At 36.6% G+C, this 27,880-nt stretch overlaps 1 protein-coding gene across 1 annotated transcript in view; it reads right to left on the bottom strand.

Annotated features, from left to right (window-relative positions):
• LRP1 (LDL receptor protein 1) overlaps nucleotides 1-27,880 on the bottom strand; it is a 744,558-nt gene that overhangs the window by 518,282 nt on the left and 198,396 nt on the right. The window contains exons 28-30 of the mRNA XM_068228249.1: nucleotides 16,236-16,463; nucleotides 14,747-15,046; nucleotides 4,225-4,461 (exon numbers count right to left, since the gene is read on the bottom strand). Of these exons, the coding sequence (XP_068084350.1) occupies nucleotides 4,225-4,461; nucleotides 14,747-15,046; nucleotides 16,236-16,463 (765 nt within the window). The remainder of the gene's footprint in view (nucleotides 1-4,224; nucleotides 4,462-14,746; nucleotides 15,047-16,235; nucleotides 16,464-27,880) is intronic.

The raw sequence follows: 27,880 nt of genomic DNA, 5'->3' as shown, positions 1-27,880 counted from the left end.
TAGTGGGTCGTATGCCTTTTGGAAGTCAATAAAGGTGATGACGTATGTTTTTGCCCTAGATTTCTGGTATGCTATGAGATTTTTAAGGTTCAGGATTTGTTCCAGATAGGATCTCCCCTTTCTGAATCCTGCTTGATATTCTCCCAATTGATGATCTAACTGTAGTTCTGTCCTATTATTATTGAAGCAAATGACCTATGAGATAGGAGCAGACATCTTGATTCTTAGTGAACAATATCAAGACAGAGATCAACCAGGTTGGTTTTCAGACAATCTAGGGACAGCTGCGATATGGGTACCAGATCTTGGAAAATATTCAGTTATAAATCAAGGATGCGGGGATGGATTTGTTTGGGTCCAAGCTGGTAAGGTAATTTTTGTCAGCTGTTATTTTACTCCGAATAAGGCTATTTCTGACTTCCAGATGAAACTAGATGGGCTTGAAGATACCCTGCAAGGGATGAACAATAACCTAGTTGTTGCTGGTGACTTTAATGCTCAAGCAGTGGAATGGAACATGCCTCAAACAGATTCTAGAGGACGACGTACAATGGAGATGGCCGCCAGATTGGGATTAATAGTTATCAACGTTGATAAGGTGACAACCTTTCAGCGACCAGGATGTCAGGGAACTATACCAGATGTAACCTTTGCTCCTGAAGACAATGCATCTAGAATAACTGAATGGCGAGTGATTGAAGAATATACTGGAAGCGATCATCAGAATATAATTTTTCGTGTACTTCAAGAGACTCCGCATCTAAGAATTACCATGCGCAAGCCAGAAAGATGGAACATAGCCACTATGGATAGAGAGAAATTTCATGAAGTAATACAGAATGGAATAGACTGTATAATGAATACATGTCATGGATACAAAAGAAGCATAATTGCTAATAAATGCGTGGAACACACCATGAGACTCCTCCAGCAAGCATGTGACGCATCAATGACCAGAATCAAACAACGGAGAGGCAAGCATCCAGCATATTGGTGGAATGAAGAAATTGCTGAGCTGAGGAAACAATACCTGCGACTCAGACGAAGGACACAAAGAGCACGACATAACGATGAAGCTCTCTCAGTAGAGTATAAGACTATGAATAAAAGACTGTGAAATACAATTAAAAAGAGTAAAGCTGACAAGTGGTGGGAAATGTCTAAGGAAGTGGAAGAAAATCCATGGGGATTAGGGTATAAAATTGTTATGAAGAAATTTGGGATGCTCCCAAGCCCGATCATGGATCCAAGCACCATGGAAGAAATAGTACACGCACTATTCCCTGATCATGCAGAGAGGATTGATGATGAGGCTGAGAAAGAACTAGATAATGCACCACCTTTTACAACTGAAGAATTGATAACAGCAATTATTTCCCTTAGAATTTTTTTTTTTTTTTTTTTTTGCTAGGGGCTTTACGTCGCGCCGACACAGAGAGGTCTTATGGCGACGATGGGATAGGAAAGGCCTAGGAGTTGGAAGGAAGCGGCCGTGGCCTTAATTAAGGTACAGCCCCAGCATTTGCCTGGTGTGAAAATGGGAAACCACGGAAAACCATTTTCAGGGCTGCCGATAGTGGAATTCGAACCTACTATCTCCCGGATGCAAGCTCACAGCCGCGCGCCTCTACGCACACGGCCAACTCGCCCGGTCCCTTAGAAATAAGAAAGCCCCTGGACCAGATGGTATTCCAGCAGAAGTACTAAAGGTGGCAACTGAATTATGTCCCCAACTGCTGTTGAGAATGTATAATCATTGTTTGAAAGCGGGAATTTTTAGTTTTCGTTGGAAGATAGCTAGTTTGGTTTTAATCAGTAAAGGGAAAACCGGGGATTAAAGACGTCTATGTATGCTGGACACTGCTGGGAAAGGTTTAAAGAAACTGCTACAGCCGAGAATACTCTCAGCAGTTTGATTAGCTGGCGATCTATCTGACCAACAACATGGATTTTGCAGAGGTCACTCAACACTAGATGCGGTGAAGGAAGTGGTGAAGACAGCAGAACGAGCTCAAATGAGTAATCATCACTCTAGAAAGCTGATGCTTCTTGTGACCCTAGATGTTAAAAAGTACTTTCAACTTGGCAAGATTAAGTGATACTTTGGAAGCTCTACAAGAAACGATCAAGCTACCAAAATATCTCATGTACATATTGCAAGACTATTTGAAAGATTGCACATTGATATACAACGGAAGATGGTCGGAGAAGAAAATGGCTCACAGTTGGTGCAGCACAAGGCTCAATTCTTGGACCAAACCTTTGGATTATCATGTATGATGGTTTGTTACGGCTGGAGATGTCAGAAAATGTGAAACTTGTCAGTTATGCTGATGATGTGGCTGCCCTGATAGTAACCCGTAACCTAGAGCTGGCTCAATTTAAACTGAATACGGTGATGCGACGGATTAAAGAAAGGATGATAAATCACAGGTTAGAACTCGCAGATCATAAAACGGAAATTGTCCTCCTGATGAAGAAAAGGGTTAATACTGTTGTACCGATGCAGATTGGGCAGATAGTCATTGAAACAACTAGGAGCACAAAATATCTTGGTGTAACACTTGATACTAAGCTTACATATTGGACCACATCCAACGGGTAACAGATAAGGCAGCACAAACCATGACTGCATGGAGTAGACTGATGGGAAATATCAAGGGACCAAAATCTAGTAAAATATAGCTTCTCATGTCGACTGTCAAATCAATACTTCTATATGGTTCAGAAATTTGAGCTGAATCGTTAAAAATTGCAAAGTATCAGACAAGAATTGCGGCTGTACAATGGAGAGCAGCTTTACGAACTACATGCACATATCGAACAGTATCAGAACCTGCGATTCTAGCAGCAGCAGCAGTAGCTCCTACTGACTTGTTGGCTTTTGAAAGACAAGAAATTTGGCTCACACAAGGAGTGCTAGGAAGGAGACGGGCAAAAGCTTTGAATCTTAGTCGCAGAATGCAACGATGGCAAATGAGATGGGAAGATGATTCTAGAGGGAAATGGAAGAAAAGTGATACCTTCTCTGGGTGTATGGGTTGGCCGAAATCATGGTGAAGTGAACTACTATCTCACACAGTTCTTGACAGGTCATGGATACTTTCGGAAATTTCTCCATAGACTAGGGCTAGCAACTAGCCCGGTGTGCATATACTGTGGTGATATCGATGATGCATTACATACTTTCTTTGTGTGTGTTCACTGGCTGCCACAAAGAAGATGCTCAGAAGTTATGCAAGGAGAACTGACACCAGAAGGCATCGTGTCAGTAATGCCATGAAGTTAAGAGTCTTGGGATCAGGTGGCAGTCTACGTAGAAAATATTCTACGTCAGAAGAAGAAGGATCTGGATGATTATGACAGACAGTAAAGCAGAAGAAGGTAGATGAAGCACAAGATGCATTTACCACGACATCCGTCCTGAAGTAATGCGAGAGTTGTTTCCGGGGTGGAGATAAACATCGTGAGAAAAGGGAGTGTGGTTTTTAGTGGGTAAGAATCTCCACACACTTGTTGAGTGCGGATCCTCACAAGCATCTTTTGAAAGATTTTCTGCACTCCCTCGAAAAAAACAAAAAAAACAAAAAAAAAAAATTAAAAAATAATTATTATAATAACAACAACAATAACAATAATAAATATGGGCTCATCTACCGTGTGCAAGTTACAATGCTTGATGCCATCTGGCTGCTTGCTTGTCAATTTTATGTTCCACTTTATGCTCTAAGCCTACTAGATGGCAGGGTAAACCTAATCTCTCTTGGACATATATAACCGAATTTTAATTAATTTTGTCGTGTAAACACCAAATGTATTACCAAAGATCTTTTACATACTGACATCATACAACACGGAGTATCGAATGGACTTCTTTCTGCTCTTCAAAAATCTGACTACCTCTACCAGGTTTTTATCTGCCATCTTGGGATCCGGAGGCCGACACTCTACCACTGATCCAAAGAGGCAACTTGACATGCACCCCTTCTACTACAGCTCAAAGGCTACTGGCTGGGGATCCAATGGCTATGGCAACTATATATGAAGGTGTTGGTAGATTTATTGGCATGTATAAGAACTCCTGCAGGATAAATTCTAAATTCTAGCTCCTAGAAAGTTCCGAAAATCGTAAAAGTAGTTCATGAGATGTGAAACCAGTAACATCATCATCATCAGTTCCAGTATCACTTGGTCTAGATAAACAAGACAAAACAAAGTACTCACGAGTGTTATTACGGAGGATGGTATCGTCCCCACCAGTGGTCTTGTTGGCAACATGAATTGCCATGTCACTCTGGTCTGCATAGTAGATCATTCCACCATAGGCCACAACAGCAGATTTCTGCCCTTCACGCAGCTGAACTGTCTGAACAAGTTGTGTAGCAAAGTCATAATACTGAATCGTAAAACTTTCAACATTAACCCAGTACAGACGCCAAGAATCCAAATCCATAGCCAGACCTGTAATTCAGCATGAAAATAAGCATATTAGCTATGTCCTTTGCTCCAAAATTAACATATAAATACAAGAGTTGCTATGGGCAATATATGTGGGGAGAAAAATGAACATAAGGTCAAAAACATTGGTTAAGAGATCTTTGGATCATTGATAAATACCGCATAATCTCTAATACCACCCGCACTGTCTTTTCAAAAACATTGCTTCCAAAATTGGGTGCGGGTCTTATTTAAAATTTTGGGAAATTTATCTTTCCAAACGCGCGTAAATCGGGCATCGCCGGCGCGACTTGGCAACAGTGCTCTCCGCTCTCAGTATAAGCTACTTTCGCGCTTGCGTCAGTCTCATGCACGTTCTCGGAGTATCAACGTGAATTCCACAAAGCGTTTGTGATCTTTTACTGTGAGTGAGAAACTGAAAGCAATTCGGGAAGCCGAAATTATTGGAAATCGTGCCGCCGGTAGGAAATAGGTATTGATGAGTTGTGTATTCGCATGTATGTGCTATTAACATGTAGTGGTGATCGTAGAGCTTTTCGTGGACTGAATGTACAGTTTCCAGAAATTGAAAAAAAATTATAAATATGTGACATAAAGGTGGGAATAGGGATATGGTGTGTCAGCTAAAGGCATTATAGATCGCACAGGAACTTTCATTGGAAGGGTTTAAAGCAAGCCGAGGATGGGTTTGTAACTTTTATACAAGAAATGGATTGAACATACGAAGACATACCTCATTTTCACAGCCTTTTCTGGTGCCTAAAATGAGAGGTAGTCATTTCAGCGTCACATAATTCGGTTACAATTGAAATAATAAATAAGGAGGTTCAACCTATTCAATACAAAAGAATAAGAAATGCAGTGATTACATTCTTATTTAATAATGAGTAGAAGTGGTACCAGTTTCAACCCTAGTCCAGGTCATCATTACCCGATTAAAACATGAAAAGCAATGCATAGGAAAAAGAAAATAAAAGATCAAGTTCACTCTGGATCAGTAGAAGAGGCGATAATAAAATGACGGGGGTAGACACTGTAAAATTCAGAAGAAGTAAAATGTAAGTCACTTAAAAGAAACAGTGCATAATTTTCTGAACGGCAGAATGGTACACGCAGTGTTAGGCAAAGTCTTATAATGTTTATGAAAAGCGGAGAACGGTTAAATGAGCTAGCTTGTATACACTGTCAGGCACAAAGTCATAACACAATCGAACACATATGAAGATCCATAATCGTGCTGAAGCTGAAGATGAGTAGATCAATTGAAGTAACTTGCCAGCTCCCGGTGATCAGCACGATATATTCAACATCAGGCACTGTGGTTTCAAACGCCAAAGTAAAATGAAGAATAGCTTAATGATCCAGTATTTGCTTTGGTTGTGGGAATGTAAGTATATATAGATACATATAATATAATTCAATATAATTGAATAAGTAATTATGATCCTGTAGAATTTTTGGAACAGTTGAAGTGAAAAAAAAATTGTGAAGAGAAAAAAATATAGTAAAAAGCGCAATGCCGGAAACAAATGAAAACATATATGCACAGTGCGCTATTTTTTTAAATGTAAAAAATTCAGGTCATGATTGAAGTAGTCGAAGTCGGCGCAAGGCAAGAGTTAAATTTGAATGAGATGAACCGAAATGAAGGTGGCTTTTTTTTTTTTTTTTGAGGTGAAAAGAAAAGATAGGATAAATTAATAGAGGAAGAGGAATAGTGGAATAAGAGAAGAATAAAAGAGATTTAAGTTAGACGGTGTTGAGGAAGGATAAGATAGGGAGATGAAGGAGTGGTAGTTTAGAGTGGGTAAGGAGGGTGAGTTATTGGAGGTAGAAAATGTGGGTAGGAACTTTTTAAGGCATGGAAAATAGAATTTGAGTTTTGAAATTTAGAATTTTTGAGAAGAAGAATTCGGAAGTCGAAAAGGATGTTGGGTTTTTCAGAAATGTCGTTTAAATTGAAATTAGGGTTGAAGTATTAATCATGGTGAATAAAGCAATTTTCAGTAGTGATTAAGAGGGGGCCTTTGTTAATGATTTTAAGTATTTTCATGTCTTTTTCAATATTGGTGAAATTATGCTTGGAGTCTTGTATGTGTTGTCCCATGGCACAGAATCTGTTGTATTTAATGGCGTTGATATGTTCGGAGTATGTGATATTGAAGTCGCGGCCAGTTTGTCCGATGTAGGAGGAGCTGCAGTTGTTACATTTGAATCTGTATACTCCAGATTTAGAAACCCCAATTCTACTTTCCATGCCTTAAAAAGTTCCTACCCACATTTTCTACCTCCAATAACTCACCCTCCTAACTCACCCTAAACTACCCCTCCATCTCCCTATCTTATCCTTCCTCAACACCGTCTAACTTAAATCTCTTTTATTCTTCTCTTATTCCACTATTCCTCCTCCTCTATTAATTAATCCTATCTTTTTTCTTTCACCTCAAAAAAAAAAACAATGCCACCTTCATTTCGGTTCTTCTCATTCAAATTTAACTCTTGACTTGCGCCGACTTCGACTACTTCAATCATGACCTGAATTTTTTACATTTTAAAAAATAGCGCACTGTGCATATATGTTTTCATTTGTTTCCAGTATTGCACTTTTTACTATATTTTTTTCTCTTCACAATTGTTTTTTTCATGTCAACTATTCCAAAAATTCTACAGGATCATAATTACTTATTCAATTATATTGAATTATATTATATGTATCTATATATACTTACATTCCCACAACCAAAGCAAATACTGGATCATTAAGCTATTCTTCATTTTACTTTGGCGTTTGAAACCACAGTGCCTGATGTTGAATATATCGCGCTGATCACCGGGAGCTGGCAAGTTACTTCAATTGATCTACTCATCTTCAGCTTCAGCACGATTATGGATCTTCATATGTGTTCGATTGTGTTATGACTTTGTGCCTGACAGTGTATACAAGCTAGCTCATTTAACCGTTCTCCGCTTTTCATAAACATTATAAGACTTTGCCTAACACTGCATGTGCCATTCTGCCGTTCAGAAAATCATGCACTGTTTCTTTTAAGTGACTTACATTTTACTTCTTCTGAATTTTACAGTGTCTACCCCCGTCATTTTTATTATCGCCTCTTCTACTGATCCGGAGTGAACTTGATCTTTTATTTTCTTTTTCCTATGCATTGTTTTTTCATGTTTTAATTGGCTGATGATGACCTGGACTAGGGTTGAAAACCGGTACCACTTCTACTCATTATTAAATAAGAATGTAATCACTGCATTTCTTATTCTTTTGTATTGAATAGGTTGAACCTCTTTATTTCTTATTTCTATTTTAACCTGTGATACTTTTCAATACAGAACAATGAAATTTTTATCTTTAAATACATAATTCGGTTGCGGAAGGAAAATGCATATTTGCTTTCCCAAATTGGCAATGCAGATCAGATGCCAGTCTACTCTGAAATGCCAGTGGATAGGATTGGGAATGTTATGGATGCAAAAAGTGTTACCATTAGAAACAGGTGGTAATGAAAAACAACGGTGTACGGTATTGTTGTGTATTCTTGCCGACGGAACCAAATTGCTGCCGTAACATTGTTCTCAAGCGAAAGACGCTTCCTAAAAATCTACCCGCTTGTGTTATCGTCAAATCTCGAACTCTGGCTGGATGGACAGTTCACTTGTGGAAGACTGGGTAAAGTGTGTCTGGCAACGTCGCCCTGGTGAATTTTGGGACAAAAGACCTTGCTTGTTTCTCGACAGTTACCACGGCCACATAACAGACGCTGTGAAGAAACATATCAAGAATGGGAAAACCGACCTGGCAGTTATTCCGGGCGGGATGACGTCTATTCTACAGCCGCTGGATGTCTGCGTGAACCGTCCATTTAAAGCAGCCTTGAAACAGCTCTATACAGAATGGATGGCGGCTGATAATCACACGCAGACACCAACTGGTCGCAATCAGCGCCGGGAAGTTCGGCTGCTTTCTTCATGGATTTTGACGGCATGGAATCGTATCCCTGGAGACCTCATACGAAAGAGCTTCAGGAAATGTAGCATTTCTAATGCTATGGATGGCAGCGATGATGACATTTCGTGGGAAGATGATGGTGATGAAAGTTCCAAAGTTAATACTGATGATGATGATGAATGAACTCGTTGGATATCGTTCTGGAAATGTTTGTTTACTTTTATTTGTATTTTCTAATCATTTGATGTGTGTTAGTCAAGATTGTTAATAATTTTGACTTAACTATTTTTTTTAAATTTTGTTCTTTCAAAATAAATAAGGGTGAGGGTCTTATTCGGTGGCGGGTGGTATTCGAGATTATACGGTATTATAAATTTCCTGTTGAGACCGTATGATACTAGGTAAGAAATCAGGCAACTGTCCTCAGGACCAAACAAGTTTTATTTTCAGGGAAGTTTGCACTATTCTTCTCAGAATCTATTCCCACTCCTAGTACCTGCACTCTACACTATATAAAAGCATATCAAATGTAGAAAAGCCATTTGTCCTGATGATTGGTACCAAGAGATATTTACACATCTTTTTCTTTACTCAATTTACTCCTGGTACTCTATTGGACCAGATCTTTTTCTTCACTTTTCTCAATACAATATTGGAGTAATATTCTGCACTGATGGTCCAGCATTTCTGAAGAAAATCAACCTGGATAACTCCCTTCCAAACCTAAGAGAATGTTGTGCAAGTCTTATAGAACTGATACGGTTCCACCATGGAGGCTTAAAAATGAAATACCAGTAGTGAATCTAAATTTCATCAGTGGTTACTATAGACTTCATAAATTGTTCTCCTTTTGCTTCAAACCGTTATAGAAGATGACTGACCCTTGTATGCTTATTATTTTGTTCCTGTGGGAACCAACAGGTGTTCACCTTCCTGTTATATAAAAGGTATTTAATGATAGCTTCTAAATTACCAAACGTTATACTTAATAATGAAGCAAATTCTTTTACAGTGATGCATATGTTTCTAAGTATACAAACTTCAGCATTGTCAAAATAAATAAATAAATAAATAAATAAATAAATAAATAAATAAATAAATAAATAAATAAATAAATAAATAAATAAATAAATAAATAAATAAATAAATAAATAAATAAATAAATAAATAAATAAATAAATAAATAAATAAATAAATAAATAAATAAATAAATAAATAAATAAATAAATAAATAAATAAATAAATAAATAAATAAATAAATAAATAAATAAATAAATAAATAAATAAATAAATAAATAAATAAATAAATAAATAAATAAATAAATAAATAAATAAATAAATAAATAAATAAATAAATAAATAAATAAATAAATAAATAAATAAATAAATAAATAAATAAATAAATAAATAAATAAATAAATAAATAAATAAATAAATAAATAAATAAATAAATAAATAAATAAATAAATAAATAAATAAATAAATAAATAAATAAATAAATAAATAAATAAATAAATAAATAAATAAATAAATAAATAAATAAATAAATAAATAAATAAATAAATAAATAAATAAATAAATAAATAAATAAATAAATAAATAAATAAATAAATAAATAAATAAATAAATAAATAAATAAATAAATAAATAAATAAATAAATAAATAAATAAATAAATAAATAAATAAATAAATAAATAAATAAATAAATAAATAAATAAATAAATAAATAAATAAATAAATAAATAAATAAATAAATAAATAAATAAATAAATAAATAAATAAATAAATAAATAAATAAATAAATAAATAAATAAATAAATAAATAAATAAATAAATAAATAAATAAATAAATAAATAAATAAATAAATAAATAAATAAATAAATAAATAAATAAATAAATAAATAAATAAATAAATAAATAAATAAATAAATAAATAAATAAATAAATAAATAAATAAATAAATAAATAAATAAATAAATAAATAAATAAATAAATAAATAAATAAATAAATAAATAAATAAATAAATAAATAAATAAATAAATAAATAAATAAATAAATAAATAAATAAATAAATAAATAAATAAATAAATAAATAAATAAATAAATAAATAAATAAATAAATAAATAAATAAATAAATAAATAAATAAATAAATAAATAAATAAATAAATAAATAAATAAATAAATAAATAAATAAATAAATAAATAAATAAATAAATAAATAAATAAATAAATAAATAAATAAATAAATAAATAAATAAATAAATAAATAAATAAATAAATAAATAAATAAATAAATAAATAAATAAATAAATAAATAAATAAATAAATAAATAAATAAATAAATAAATAAATAAATCGAACAGTCAATCTGCACCCAAGGCTGTCACCCAGGTGGTAGATTATTCATCAAAATGTGCAGGTGGTCTTTTCTTAAATTATTTCAAATAAGTTGGAAATTTACTGGACTTCTCCCTTGATAAATTATTCTTTATCGTCGTCGTCATCAATTGTCCACTCCAGCAAGCCGGATGAAGGTTTGGTAAATTATTCCGATCCCTCTTTCTATAAACACATATTTGCCCCAGACTGTTCTCTTGAAATCTAACTTTATTGATGATTTGTCTACAAACATCATTTCCCAACTCCCTGAGATGATTGTTTTGTTTATGTTTTGTGTCTTTTTGCTTCACTTCCACCTCCCCCCTCCCAAAGCCACTAATGTGTCTACTTTCAGTTTTGTTATCAATGCTCTGTGATCATCACGATAATCACAGCTGTAACATTTTTCAATTTCATATATCACTCAAGCCTGTTACATGGATATTTTCCATATCTCTGATTTTTACTTTCAACCTTTGCTCTCCTATTCATGAACAATTAATGAGTTATTAGAAGCATACCATTTAAAACAAAACCACTACAATAGTTTTTTATATAGTATTAAAAACTTCATTTTTTGTCCGTATTGACTCAAGATTTTACAATGCTTAGTAAAGCTAAAGGTTCCACCTATTCAATACGTTATCATAATGGTCTAATTAGAACATCATATATTTATTTAACTTATTATAAAATACATCTTTGGGACCGGTTTCGGCAATCCACTATGCCATCATCAGCCATTGAGTTTTTTATAGCAAGGAACATTCAAAAAATTAAAAATATGCAATAGCAAGTCTTATTCTTACATGAAAAACATTAAAAATATAGCTAAATAGCATAGGCCCAATGTACTATACAAATAACATGTCTTTTTAGAAAAATACAATATTATTTAGTGCATCTAAAATTATTTTTTATACACTGACTGACAGAGCAAATGCAACACCAAGAAGGAGTGGTTCGAAAGGGATGAAAGTTGGGGAAAAAACAGAGACGGCACGGACGAATAACTGATGTTTATTTCAAACCGATATGCAGGTTACACAATGCGCACGGCATCGACTCAGTAGGATGTAGGACCACCGCGAGCGGCGATGCACGCAGAAACACGTCGAGGTACAGAGTCAATAAGAGTGCGGATGGTGTCCTGAGGGATGGTTCTCCATTCTCTGTCAACCATTTGCCACAGTTGGTCATCCGTACGAGTCTGGGGCAGAGTTTGCAAACGGCGTCCAATGAGATCCCACGCGTGTTCGATTGGTGAGAGATCCGGAGAGTACGCTGGCCACGGAAGCATCTGTACAACACGTAGAGCCTGTTGGGAGATGCGAGCAGTGTGTGGGCGGGCATTATCCTGCTGAAACAGAGCATTGGGCAGCCCCTGAAGGTACGGGAGTGCCACCGGCCGCAGCACATGCTGCACGTAGCGGTGGGCATTTAACGTGCCTTGAATACGCACTAGAGGTGATGTGGAATCATACGCAATAGCGCCCCAAACCATGATGCTGCGTTGTCTAGCAGTAGGGCGCTCCACAGTTACTGCCGGATTTGACCTTTCTCCACGCCGACGCCACACTCGTCTGCGGTGACTATCACTGACAGAACAGAAGCGTGACTCATCGGAGAACACGACGTTCCGCCATTCCCTCATCCAAGTCGCTCTAGCCCGGCACCATACCAGGCGTGCACGTCTATGCTGTGGAGTCAATGGTAGTCTTCTGAGCGGACGCCGGGAGTGCAGGCCTCCTTCAACCAATCGACAGGAAATTGTTCTGGTCGATCTTGGAACAGCCAGGGTGTCTTGCACATGCTGAAGAATGGCGGTTGACGTGGCGTGCGGGGCTGCCACCGCTTGGCGGCGGATGCGCCGATCCTCGCGTGCTGACGTCACTCAGGCTGCGCCTGGACCCCTCGCACGTGCCACATGTCCCTGTGCCAACCATCTTCGCCACAGGCGCTGCACCGTGGACACATCCCTATGGGTATCAGCTGCGATTTGACGAAGTGACCAACCTGCCCTTCTCAGCCCGATCACCATACCCCTCGTAAAGTCGTCTGTCTGCTGGAAATGCCTCCGTTGACGGCGGCCTGGCATTCTTAGCTATACACATGTCCTGTGGCACACAACACGTTCTACAATGACTGTCGGCTGAGAAATCACGGTATGAAGTGGGCCATTCGCCAACGCCGTGTCCCATTTATCGTTGGCTACGTGCGCAGCACAGCGGCGCATTTCACATCATGAGCATACCTCAGTGACATCAGTCTACCCTGCAATTGGCATGAAGTTCTGACCACTCCTTCTTGGTGTTGCATTTGCTCTGTCAGTCAGTGTATATAATTGGAAAAGTCTATGATTTGGTGTAGCTTATGTACAATAGATTCATGTAAAATTGATAAAAGAATCTATTTTTGCCATTTAAACCACAGTTTTTAAAACAACAAGTCCTATTTTACATGGAAAATATTAAAAATTGGCTAGTTAGTATTAACCTTTTTTTTAATACAAGTAACATGTCTTTTTAAAAAATATAGTATTATTTGGTGCATCTAGGATTGTTTTTAGGTGCTTAAAAAGACTATGGTTTGATATAGTTGATACACAGGAAATTTTCTAAATTGATGAATGATTCTTTCTATAAAAACATCTGTCATTTTTTAAAGCACAGTTTCTTAGTTCCTCATGATATGCGACTTGTACTGTTTTAGATAATAAATACAGGTTCTTCTTCCTTAAAACTTATTGACACAACAGTCTGTTTGACTATGTAAGGAGTAGCAGAGTAGCAGAGTAGCAGAGCCGGCTGGTTGGCGTTTGACATTCAGCAGTTGTTCGTCACTCTCTCTGCACGCTGTTACATTCAACCTGAGGTGAGTTTCATATCTTCAATTCTTTTCTATAGTACCGCATATCGTTCTCAATAACTCATACTCATTTCACTATTTCCTTTTTTAGGTCCGTACTGGTTCGAGATTAACACTATTTATGGCCCATTTCCACCTGGCACATAAAATAATATTCAAGATCTCAACCATAGTTTCGGCCTCAGCCACACATTGGAAAATACTAGAAGCAAGGTTCAAATACTCAAACAAGAAAAAACATATCAGAATCTGCTACTCCTTACATAGTCAAACAGACTGTTGTGTCAATAAGTTTTAAGGAAGAAGAACCTGTATTTATTATCTAAAACAGTACAAGTTGCATATCATGAGGAACTAAGAAACTGTGCTTTAAAAAATGACAGATGTTTTTATAGAATCATTCATCAATTTTATAGAAAATTTCCTGTGTATCAACTATATCAAACCATAGCCTTTTTAAGCAACTAAAAACAATTCTAGACGCACCAAATAATACTATATTTTTTAAAAAGACATGTTACTTGTACAAAAAAAAATTTAAAAAAGGTTAATACTAACTAGCCAATTTTTAATATTTTCCATGTAAAATAGGACTTGTTGTTTTAAAAACTGTGGTTTAAATGGCAAAAATAGATTCTTTTATCAATTTTACATGAATCTATTGTACATAAGCTACACCAAATCATAGACTTTCCCAATTATATATAAAAAATAATTTTAGATGCACTAAATAATATTGTATTTTTCAAAAAAGACATGTTATTTGTATAGTACAATGGGCCTATGCTATTTAGCTATATTTTTAATGTTTTTCATGTAAGAATAAGACTTGCTATTGCATATTTTTAATTTTTTGAATGTTCCTTGCTATAAAAAACTCAATGGCTGATGATGGCATAGCGGATTGCCGAAACCGGTCCCAAAGATGTATTTTATAATAAGTTAAATAAATATATGATGTTCTAATTAGACCATTATGATAACGTATTGAATAGGTGGAACCTTTAGCTTTACTAAGCATTGTAAAAACTACAATAGTTGACAATGAACTATTTATATATTCTGCATTATTATTTACTTTGTGGTGCTGCAAGAAGATGATTGTCTCTGCTTGTAGTAAGAACTGTACGATTGGATCCATCCATATTACTCTGCTCAACAGCATGCTGATTGTCATGCAAATGACTCCAGTACAGCTTCCCACGAGTTGGATCCAAAGCCAAGGAACGTATTTGAAAGACATTGTCTGACACGATGGTGGTCATGAACTCTCCCTCCAGATTGCAAGCAGTGATGTGATTGTGTGTGCCTCCAGCTGAACTCACAAAGAGGTTGCTTGAAATCCAGTCAATGGCAAAACCAGTTGGATGTACAATACCTATAAAAGAGAAAACACACAGTCATCTCTCAACACAGCCTAGGACAATCACTCTCACCTGTCTCTTTTCTGGTTGCAAATGGAACTAACCAAAACTATCTATTTTAAGGTTTTCATATAAACAAACTAAAGTTTCACCTATTGCAAATATTAAAGTAATCAAGAGCTTGAATATTTTAAGGCTGTTAATGAGTTGTTTCCTTTATGGGAAGTATCTAGCCAAAAACCTTCTCTGCTTGCATGCATCTACATTAATGTTTAGACATAACACATGTATTTACTTATCCTTAACAACTGACCAAGTCAGAACTCACAGTCCTCTCTTATACTTAATCACATTAAAGACAGAAATGACAAAAAATATTAATAAAATCATTTACAACATGAGAACCATTTTAAACTAATATATACATGCCATTAGCCAAACTAATATTGCATTAAGATTCATGAGAATTAATGTTTAATTCACACAAACACACACACTATCATTCACTCATCACAATTCACAACACTAGTGGGTAGGTAACAGTTAATACATTATCAACAGCACATTAGTAGTTAATTCAAACTGAAGTAATGTTCTATGACATTAGGATGCAGAAATATATCAAACTGCATTAATACATAGAGTAGTCCAAAATTGTCAGTACTAAACTAATCCATATTATATTCTAGTTCTGGTATCAGCACTAGTCCGGTTCCACTGATGCTACATACAAGAAATTCTACAGAAAATAGAAATACCATTTCAGAAAACCTACAAATACCATTAGTTCACAAAGAATATGCACACATGCATTAACAGACACATTCTCAATATCAGTACAAAGGAGGAAAAAGAAAATTTATCTCCCTCTTTCTATTTCTTGCAAAGCAGAACTTTCTCAGAAGTACACAAAAATAAAATTACATACCTGTACATTATAAAGCCACACTACATCAAAATGTCTTTCCAAACAGAAGTTTGACAATAACAAACAGAAACTCAAAAGTTCGTGCTCTTGGAATAAATTGCTGAAGACAATGATCCTTACGGTAACAGGCATACAAACAAAGAAACTAACTGGATTAATAATAAGTGTAGTAACTTCCAAAATCTTAAATTTCATACCTATTGCACATCACTACTATGTATTGGACAATCGCATTCACAAACAATCTAGATATAAACAAGACCCTATGTACTCACCTTTGTCTATAATAGTTTCTGTGGCACCACCTATAAGACCTGTGCGTTTCACTTCATGGATTTGTATGTCAGTCCAGTAGATACTACGAGACGACACCAAGAAGTCAAGTTGCGATGGAGACAGCACTGCTGGAAGGCTGATGGTTGGGATTGTGTGATAGTATGGCATGCTCAGGTCAACACCTCGAATCTCATTGTTGCGAGAGAACAGAAGCACCTGCTCATTCACTGCAACACGGAGGAAAGGACGCCACACACACAGACATAACCAAGTACAGATTAATGAACAGCTATATATGTAACAGCATGCTACAAACCCATATTATAATGCTGGTTTGTGAAAATGCTCAGGTGAGTGGTAATTCTATAATTAGGCAGCTAGAACCAATCCTTCACGATAGATTAATAGTAGAATCGTAGAAAATAGTCCCTTTTATTCATACTACCAGAAAAATAGGGTACAGAATGTAATAAAGACAAGTATACATGAACTGAAGGAAGAAAACTTTCAAACAAGAAATATTTTACTTTTAAGTCCATCTACAGAAACTAAACAATTTTCTTGATGGTGTTTTTGTTATGGTTTGGATTGCTTTATTTGTTTGTTCGTTTGCTTGCTTGTTTGTTTCATTTTATAATATTAACAACATTACTTTCTCCCTAAACTTAGTGAGAAATCTGAAATTTACCTTAAATGAAAAATGCTTTTCCTGTGATACGAATCAAATGTATAAAAAATACTTGCTTAAGAAAAAGCTTGATTTTATGCTTTGATGAAGTATATTTTAATTTAACTTACTTTAATTTAACGATCAAGTCTGAAGGGATCTTACTTCCGTCTTACAATAACTTACCTACTACTGCAATAAATGGTAAATAATTTTCCAAGTTAAAGCCAGCCCTAAAGAAGGATCCCTTATCACAACTTCAACAAGTCAGTTTTACAATTCCAGTGAATGTCCTAAACTGTGAACAGATCTTTTATGAACCAGGCAGTTTGTTTCATTATTCAAATACCAGTATGTGATTTCTTAAGTGTCACAAATATGACAAAATTGATTTCATGGAGGAACACATATTTTATACTACATATTTTTAACTCAACAAACATTTTCATGTTTCACACTTAAAATTTTAACAGGTGGGTGAGGTTAATAATAATAATTTATATTTCAATTTCAAGTTAAATATTCACAATAAGATAAATTTAATGTAACACAAAATCTAAAATAAAATTCAGAGAGGAATTTTCTCAGCAATTTCTCATAAAAGCAGGTTTACAACAGGGAGACTGCCTGTCACCGTTGCTGTTTATGAGAGAATGGTACAAGAATGGTACAAGAACATAAAAATCAGAAGATCCAAAGAAAATTTAAGTTTAAACTGCCTGGGCATCACTGATGGCCTTCTTCTCCTGTCCAAAAATGTTCAGTAAGCCTGACACCAAGTTAAATTACTACAGGAAATACAGAAAATCGGCCTCAAAATATCCTTCGAAAAGACAGAAGTCATGTTAACTGATCCACCACTCGTAAATAAAATCACAATAGAACAACAGGAAATCAAAATCAGTGACATACTGATATAATTAGGAGAAATGATAACATACAACTTCAACAAAAAGCCAATATGGCATAACAAAATAAACAAACTTGCCAGAGCACAATATATCACAAAGAACACATACAATTAAAAAAAAGCTTCTCAAACAGCCTCAACATTCAAACACTATAAAACAAGTTTCACAACCAGAAATAACATACACAAGTGAAACCATTTTCAAGACAATCAACACTGAAAAAATAGACAGAATACTCAAAATTCAAAAAAGAACAATCAGAACGTGCATAAACAAAAACTACCAAGAAAATGGATGCTGGAGACTACCTTCTAGTTAAACACTCTACTGGGAAATGGAACTGGAAATGAGCATAATCAGGAAGAAGCCAATCTCATTCTTTCAATATCTACTCAGGATACCAGTAAATGGCATCATCGGGAGAATTATAGAAAAATTATTAAACAGTACGAGTAACATTAAATGGAATACAGAAATCAAGGAAGATATGAGGGAACTACAAATTACAATATAAAATTTAAAACACAAAACAGACAAAATCAAGAAAATGAAATGACGTCTGGCTTTTAGTGCCGGGAGTGTCGAAGGACAAGTTCGGCTCGCCAGGTGCAGGTCTTTTGATTTGACGCCCGCAGGCAATCTGCGCGCCGTGATGAGGATGAAATTATGATGAAGACAACGTATACACCCAGTCCCCGTGCCAGCAAAATTAACCAATGATGATTAAAATTCCTGACCCCGCTGGGAATCGAACCTAGGACCCCTGTGACCAAAGGCCAGCACACTAACCTTTTAGCCATGGAGCTAGACACAAAATCAAGAAACACACAGACAGACAAACCAGACTACAAACCAAGACCAACAGATGGACAATGAGATGGATGATTTCAGATGAAGAAAGAAGTTAAGGTCTGAGAGATTAAAGGAGTACTGGACTGACAGAAAACTGAAAACCCCTTTTTATATAACTGACAAAAGTGGTCCAATGAAGGCGATCAAAGCTCATTGTTTAAGAAGCCTTCTAGTGGACAGCCGAGATTTTCTTCTGATGACGCAGAGCACAGTTCTCCTTATTTTCTTGACACGACATAGCCCAAAAGCCTATATCATGTCTATGCATGTGAAATAGAAATACAAAAAATAGTGCCAAAGATGTGTTGCTTTGAATAAAGTCTTGCACAAGTCTGGCAAAGTTTAAACACCGCGCTCAGAACTCCTCCCACAGCACAGAGACGACTGGACATTTAAATCCACTGCCCTGAGGGGCTAAAAGAGCTGTTGTGATGTGTTTGATATGTCATTGTAAGTAAATGCCAGGAGATCGCAGTGATAGACTGGCTGCCAAATATATTGTTGCTTGCTTAGCACCACCCAGGGGTCACGTGTAGGGTATTTTGAGGTTAAACCTAGAGACGTGAGCAACATCAACCCCCCACATTACTGCAGAAGACGATTTATTTGAACACTAACTGCACTAACAGGCTGTTGCTCAGTCAAGCGGATTCAAAGTCCCAACCATTCTATACTTATTTACTAATAATTAATAAATAACCCACGATATGAGGGCATTCGGATACATTGGCTTTGTGGATGATTCTTGAAGTACAAAATGCAAATAAAATTATCAGGCTAAAGTGGGATTCGAACTCACCTACCAAGCACAGTTGTATTAGCAGCACCTCACTTAACCTATGACACCACGGTGACTCCAGCAAGTAGCTTACCGGAAAGCCTACTGAAACTATTTCCACTTCACAAATGCACACATATTTTATATCAGGATGCCATTGCACGTACTTTTTACATAACCGTATGACGGTTTGATGCATACCTGTCACATACGGTATATGATTTTGCAAAGGTGATGGTGCAGTAAGTGATTAAAGGCAATTGGTGCTTGGTGTACGGCAAAGGAGAATTGACCTGACGCCACTAGTGACGTTTGTTGGGAAGGCTAACAACAGAAAAAGTCAGGTGCAGCCAACTCAACCGGTACCTTAGCAGCTCAGATGGAAAACCACTTCTTGTAGAAGAAGTCAAGAACACATTCAGCAACTGTATCAAGGAAACACATTAGATAATATGAAAAGGGATAAGAGGGACACCCAAACTGAAGTCAGGATATGGAAGGGCAATGAGATTTGTAAATACGAATACGGCACCTGAAATTTGCGATATATGCTCAGAATGACTGGCTGCCTTAGAACAAGCAGGCACAGCAAAATTGTTCCACTTATTATATACGATGTGTGTGGCACAAGAAGTGCCATTCAATTTTAAAAAGAAAGTTCTTTTATTCTTACAGCTTAGAAAGTATATGCTGACAAATGTGAAAAGTATTTTCCTATTAGATTAATACAGTATTTCACACAAGTCAAGTTTTACTAATTACTTACAGAAGAATAGAATGAGTAGTTGAATTCAAATTGGGAGAATATTGGTTTGGTTTCCAAAGAATTGATTTTAAAATGAGAAGAATAGTTGTTCTAGATCTGATCATAGAACACAGCATTTGAAAGCACTAGTATGAAGATCTTTGGATTCATGAAGATCGAATCAAGTAGAGGACAAACTTACAATAACAAATTATGGCAGAAGTTTTTTTCATAAGATGCTTTATGTTGCACCAACACAGATAGGTCTGGTGGTGACAATGAGATAGGAAAGGACTAAGAGTGGAAAGGAAGTGGCTGTGGCCTTAATTAAGGTACAGCCCCAGCATTTGCCTGGTGTGAAATTGGGAAACCAAGGAAAACCATCTTCAGGGCTGCCAACAGTGGGGTTTGAACCCACAATCTCCTGAATACAAGCTCACAACTGTGCGCCCCTAACCAAATGTACAACAAGCTCGGTACGGGCGAAAGTAACGAGGACATAATATGTAGACAAAACCAGGCATGGAAGTCCTTGCATAAGATAAGACATTTGTTCACCTCAAACACAGAAATATGATTCTGAAGACTTTTGTGTGAAGCATGTACTGTATGGAAATGCAGAAGAATGTTAAAGGCAAGATTGGTAAATCAAACTACAAATGAAGACATACTGAATTGCACTCAGATGGCCTTCACTTAAACCGCACTGGTATGTATAAGTTAGGAAATCTCTTTAGAAGGATAACAGGGAGGTACATTCAGGGAATCGGGGTGGTCTAGGGAGCGGTGATAAGGCTACAGGGATCTGGAACTGAAGAAGGGATGACATAAAAATGTTAGTGTTGAACTGCGGAAATATTGTAAAGAAAGGAATAGAACTATGTAATTTAATAGATATGTGCATACCAGGTAATTGTATTAGGAGTTAAATCATGACTAAGAAATGATATAATGGATGCAGAAAATTTCTCATGGAACTGGAGTGTATCACAGACATACAACAGGAATGGTAGGAGGGGATGTATTCATTCTGGTGAAAAAAGAATTTGTCAGCTACAAAAAAGTTAAAGATGACAAACATGAAATTCTAGGTGTAAGGCTCGTCTCTAAAGACAATAGGCAACTTGATATCTTTGGAATGTGCAGACCGAGAAATGGTAGCACAGACACTGATTCGGAATTATCTGATAAGACAAACAGCTATGTGGGAAACGATACGCAAAGGAACGTGATTGTAGCAGTTGATCTCAATTTAACAAATGTCAATTGGGAAGGTAATGCAAATGACAGGAAGCATGACCAACAAATGGCAAGTAAGTTAATATGGGAAGGACAACTGAATCAGAAAGTGATAAAGTGAACTTGTCCTCATCCCGAGGTGGTGCAGCTCTTTTCATGCACACCCCCAATGGAGGTGGGCTGCATGTACCATTTCAACCACATACCAGCCTGCCTGCCATTCTTAAATTTCTGGCAGTACCAGGAATCGAACTCAGGCTCCTGAGGACGGCAGGTAATAACACTAACCGTTACGCTACAGAGGCAGACATCAGAAAGTGATGGAACCAACTAGATGGAAGAATATTCTGGATGTGGTGCTGGTAAAAGCAGATGAGCTCTATAGAGATACTGAAATAACAGATGTTATTAGTGATCACAACGCTGTTTTTGTCATAGATAAAAATAAGTATCATAGGAAGGTCGTAAAAGCAGGAATATTAGGCAGTACCATATGACTGATAAAACAGACATGATGGAGTTTTTAAACAGAAACTATGGTCGATGGAAAATGGTAAATAAAAATCTAAACAGACTGTGGGATAGGTTTCAAGCAATTGTTGGTAAGGAATATATATTTTTTTGTTTTACAACGCACCAACAAAGATAGGTCTTATGGCGACGATGAGGTAGGAAAGGCTTAGGAATGGGAAGGAAGCGGACATGGCCTCAATTAAGGTACAGCCCCAGCATTTGCCTGGTGTGAAAATGGGAAACCACGGAAAATGATTTTCAGGGCTGCCGACAGTGGGGTTCGAACCTACTATCTCCCGAATACTGGATACTGGCCGCACATAAGCGACTGTAGCTATCGAGCTCGGTTTGCCTGGTGTTAAGAAATGGTAAAGACCATCTATATTATAACAGAGAAATAAAGAGACTACGAAAGAGCTGCCAGTCTGAAAGAAAGAGAGTTAGAAATGGCTGTGGAAATAATGAAAAATTGAAAGAACTTGCAAGGAAATTGAATTTAGGAGAGAAGTCAGCTAAGGATAACATGATGGCAAGCATAATAGGCAGTCGAACAAATTTTAGTGAAGAATTGAAGGGTAAGTATAGGTACTTTAGGCAGAAACAGGTTCCAAGGTGGACATTCCAGGAATCATTAATGAACAAGGGGAGTGTGTATGCGAGGATCTTCAGAAGGCAGAATTATTCAGTCAGAAGTATGTTAAGATTCTTGGCTACAATGATAATATCCATATAAAGCAGGGGACTATCACTAACGAAGTATTAAAATTTACCTACGATAACAACGACATTTAGAGCCTCCATGGCTCAGGCGGCAGCCCACCGGCCTCTCACCACTGGGTTCCGTGGTTCAAATCCCGGTCACTCCGTGCGAGGTTTGTGCTGGACAAAGCGGAGGCAGGACAAGATTTACTCCAGGGACTCAGTTTTTCCTGTCATCTTTCATTCCAGCAACACTCTCCAATATCATTTCAATTCATTAATCATTCATTAACCATTGCCCCAGAGGAGTGTGACAGGCTTCGGCAGCCAGCACAATTCCCATCCTTGCCGCTAGAATGGGGCTTCATTCACTCCATTCCTGAACCGGTCAAATGACTGGAAACAGGCTGTGGATTTTCATTTCATTTTCAACAACATTTACAATTAAGTACAAAAGTTGAAAACTAGAAAAGCAGCTGGAAATTAAAATATTTACGGGGAGAAGCTAAAGACAATGGATTGGGATATAGGACCATATCTGAAGTACTTATTTGAATACTGTTTGCATGAAGGAGCTATTCCAAAGGAATGGAGAGTTGCTATAGTAGCCCCTGTGTATAAAGGAAAGGGTGATAGACATAAAGCTGAAAATTACAGGCCAATCAGTGCATTGCATGTAAGCTTTGAGAAAACATTCTTTCTGATTATATTAGACATGTTTGAAAAATTAATAACTGGTTTGATAAAAGGCAGGTGGGGTTAAGGAAAGGTTATTCCACTGAAGCTCAACTTGTAGAATTGCAGCAAGATATAGCAGATAATGTCCAGATAGAGGAGGTGACTAATACTAATGAAGTATTAAAATTTACCTGTGAGTAACGACATTTACAATACAATACAAAAGTTGAAAACTAGAAAAGCAGCTGGAAATTAAAATATTTCTGGGGATGAACTACAGACAATGGGTTGGGATATAGTACCATATCTGAAGTACGTGTGTGATTATTGTTTGCATGGATTCAGGAGGTCAAACAGACTGTATCACGATTGCCCTACCTAAGGCATTTGATAGAGTCCACCATGGGAGACTACTGGCAAAAATGAGTGCAATTGGGCTAGACAAAAAGGTGACTGAATGGGTGGCTATATTTCTAGAAAACAGAACTCAGAGAATTAGGGTAGGTTAAGCTTTATCTGATCCTGCAATCATTAACAGGGGAATTCCTCAAGGCAATATTATTGGACCTTTATGTTTTCTTATATATGTAAACTAGCTGATGTACCCATGCTTCACTATGGAATTCTACATTATATACAGAATTCTAGGTTAGGTAGTGTACACGTTGTGAGCAAGATTGTATTAAATAGCATAGCTCTTAACTTTAACTTAGAAACACAATGGAAAAGTCACCAAAAGTTCTCATATGAAGACTGGGTTAGGGAATTATCATTGTTACTCCAATCAGGTTGGGGAGATTTCATTATAATGGCAGACACTCACTTTTCACCTGCCTTTTTACATCCTCAGAAAGACTGTCTTAGTAGTTTTTCCGACTGAAATGAACATAGGTCGTTACAATGATGTCAGTAGTAATGGCATGATTAGAAGCAATGCTTTCATATGAACTACTCGATCAAATGAAAAAACCACACATTTTCTCACTTTTAACGAACAGTACTATGCTACCAATCTAAGAGTCCAAAGTTCCAGGGCTGGAATGACCAAGCCCTTAGTCTTTTTTCGGCGCAGGAGTGGTGGTCGAATAGTGGAGAGTCCCAGGGAAAAAACTATGCCCGTTTACCAACCTGTTTCCTAGGAGTAACCGATGAGCCAGAAAATCTCAATTCACTACACTGGTGGCGGGAAAGAAACCATCTGACTTGAGGAGGCAAATTTTTCCTCCAAGCCAGAGGAGAATACCGTTTGAATTGTAAAATGTAGGTTGTGTCTCGAGAGGCTTGGAAAGTGTAAATTTTTACCCCCTCTTCACTACTAATTTGGAATAAAATGCATGTAGAATTTAATAAAAGTGAAGAGGAAGAAGCTTTTCTTAAAAAATGGCTCTTTTGAGGATTAAATTTTGAGTTATTTAGTGAATTGTGGTGCTATAATTTGGAATAGGTCTAAATTGTAATTCTAGATCAGGTACTACTACTACTACTACTACTACTACTACTACTACTACTACTACTACTACTACTACTACTACTACTACTGCTGCTGCTGCTGCTGCTGCTAGCCTCTGCCTTAAGTGTGCACACTGCTCATTCCAAACAGTGTGTCAGAGTAGGGATCAAATAGCTACAATACTATGATCAACCAGTTTGTTACATACCAGCAGTATCAGAAAATTTACGAGCCAGAGGAATGGCATCCTAAAGTTTTCTAACTCCCCAGCTATTTCCGGCCAAAATTCAGTCAGGCTGTTATATGCAGCAGTAATCCCATCTATCAGAGTTGAGTGGCAGCATAAGAAACAAAGAACATCACAACAAACAATGGTCAATGTAAAGTTACTGCTGATCATATTTGATATTGTACGCCTTCACATTTAGTTTTCTTCCGACTCTGAAATACTACTCTTTATCATAGTCAGTACGGTAAAATACATAATCGGAAATTGTATTCTCTATAACTTTTGTTGTGTAGTACTTTTTGATGGGACCAATAATATAGGTATTTAAAAATTAAATTTTTAGGTGCCCTCCCCTAAACTACAATTTCATCCAAGGTGAATAAAATTGTTTATAACTTAGACCAGGGCCTCTCAGGGTGCATGCGCATGGTGCATTCACTGTGCACGGTGCAAAAGACCAGAGTGCAGACACCCCACTCCTCGATTTGGAGCAATAGCGCTTACTCTCTCTTTCCTCACGCCTGTCTCGCTCGCTCCGCCTGTCTCCCTCTGCCCCACTTGTGCCGTAGCGCTCCAAATCCGGGCTGAGTTGAGCCGAGTAGAGCCGAGTAGAGCCAAGCTTAGCCGAGTAGCCCAGAGACGAAGCGTTGATCCGAACCATGCCGAGCGGCACCGATGCACAGTGCACGGAGCTCTTGCGCCTCGATCTGCACACATGAGATTTTGGGCGTTTGAGAGGCCCTGACTTAGACTGTAGTTTCTTATTCCCCAACTGTATATACCAATTTTCATTATTTCTGTTAACCCATTTTCTCCTGGCTGGGCGTTGATATGGACTCAGCAACACAAATACAAACTCATGAATATTTGTGTTATCATAGCCAGTATGATAAAAATGTATAAGACAAAAATGATCAGAAAAATAATTCTATATAACTTTAGTCATGTATTATTTATCGATATGACCACTAATCATCCTAAATTTCAGGCCTTCCCCTAATCTACCATTTCACTCTATGTGAATAAAACGATTTATAGCCTAGATTGTAGTGGCTCATCCCCCGACTTTACATACTGAATTTCATTAAATTTTCTTCAGCCATTTTCTTGTGATGCTTGTACATACATACATACATACAGACAGAAATAACAGAAAAGTAAAAAAGTGCATTTCCTTGTTATTGTGGACATGACCGATACAGAAATACCATTCTTTTCAAATTCTGAGCAATGTACAGACAAAACTCTTATTTTATATATATTAATGATATGAGTAAAGAACTTAAATCAGAGATAAGGCTTTTTGCAGTTTGACGTTTTTCTGTATAGAGTAATACATCAAATACAAGATTGTGAGCTACTGCAAAATGACCTCGATAATGTTGTGAGATGGATAGCAGGCAATAGTGTGATAAAAAACTGCGTTAAAAGTCATGTTCTGAGTTTCACAAATAGTAAAAGTCCTCTAAGTTTTAATTACTGTGTTGATGGATTGAAAGTTCCTTACGGGGATTACTTTAAGTACCTAGGTGTTAATTTAAGACATTTAAGAAAAGATCTTCATTGGGGTATTCACATAAATGGAATTGTAAATAAAGAATACAGATCTCTGCACATGATTACAAGGGTATTTAGGGGTTGTAGTAAGGATGTAAAGGAGAGTGGATGCAAGTCTCTGGTAAGAACCCAACTAGAGTATGGTTCCAGTGTATGGGACCCTCACCATGATTACTTGATTTGAGAACTGGAAAAAAATCCAAAGAAAAGCACCTTGATGAGATCTGTGTGATTTCGGACTAAAGAATAACATTACAAAAATGTTGTAAAGTTTGGGCTGGCAAGAACTGGGAGAAAGGAGATGAGCTGTCAAGGGAGAGTAGGTGCGGAATGACATTCGTGGACGAGTAAGTTTGGTGTTTTTAAAAGTAAGAAAGAACACAATATGAAGATAAAGTTGGAATTTAAGGGGACAAATTGGGGCAAATATTCGTTTATAGGAAAGGCAGTTAGGGATTGGAATAATTTGGAATAATTTAAATATTGATACATTTCCAAATTCTTTGAAATTACTGCATATAAGCAAGGTCTAAATAGACAACTGATAGGAAATCTGCAACCTGGGCAACTGCCCTAAATGCAGATTGATATGTGCCAACTCTGCTGATGTAGGTGGGAGACTTTCAATATTTTACATTGCTTCTTGAGGGGATTATTCCTCTTTGTAAAACAACCATACTTTTCACACGGTTTCTCATCATACCACTGCCTGCTAAGAAATTGTGGTGTGGTGCAATTTGTGGCGTTGAAAGAATCTTCAAATCTCCATTAAGCCTCCCTTTTAAGTTCATTTAAATTTTGTTATTTTCTGTAATTATTTGTCGAGCGGAGCTCAACGTTGGGAGGAGGAGAATGTCACCGGTTGGTGGGACGGAGAACTGAAACTACAGTGTGTTTGGAAATGTAAATTTTAATTTTTTTTTATTTGTCTGAAGGATTTGATTTTTTGCAACTCTGGACCCTACTGGAATTTTATGTAACCGCAAGGAATATTGAACTGTATGAACATTTCAACATGCAAAAGTGTTTTGAAGTGATTTTTTTTTAATGTAGTTTTTATGTAATCTGATGTAAAATTTGTAAGGTGATTTATTTTGGAGCATCCTGTACCTGTACCACACGTGTGGTTTCCTATGATGAAATTCTGGTGTTGTAATCGTAATGTTCCAGAACTTGTGCAATTGCTAACGATGTTAAAATGACCATATATGGTCACAAGATTTCCTATTGGCAAAAAGGTCCAGGAATCTAGGGTAAGTTTGATCTTATTGGTTGATTGTAATCGGGCCATTTCCGGCCTTGTGGCCGGCTTTGAAAAATGATGCG

Source organism: Anabrus simplex, chromosome 6 (assembly GCF_040414725.1).
Source record: "Anabrus simplex isolate iqAnaSimp1 chromosome 6, ASM4041472v1, whole genome shotgun sequence".
NCBI classification, from domain to species: Eukaryota; Metazoa; Arthropoda; class Insecta; order Orthoptera; family Tettigoniidae; genus Anabrus; species Anabrus simplex.
This window is presented reverse-complemented; position numbering and strand designations above follow the sequence as displayed.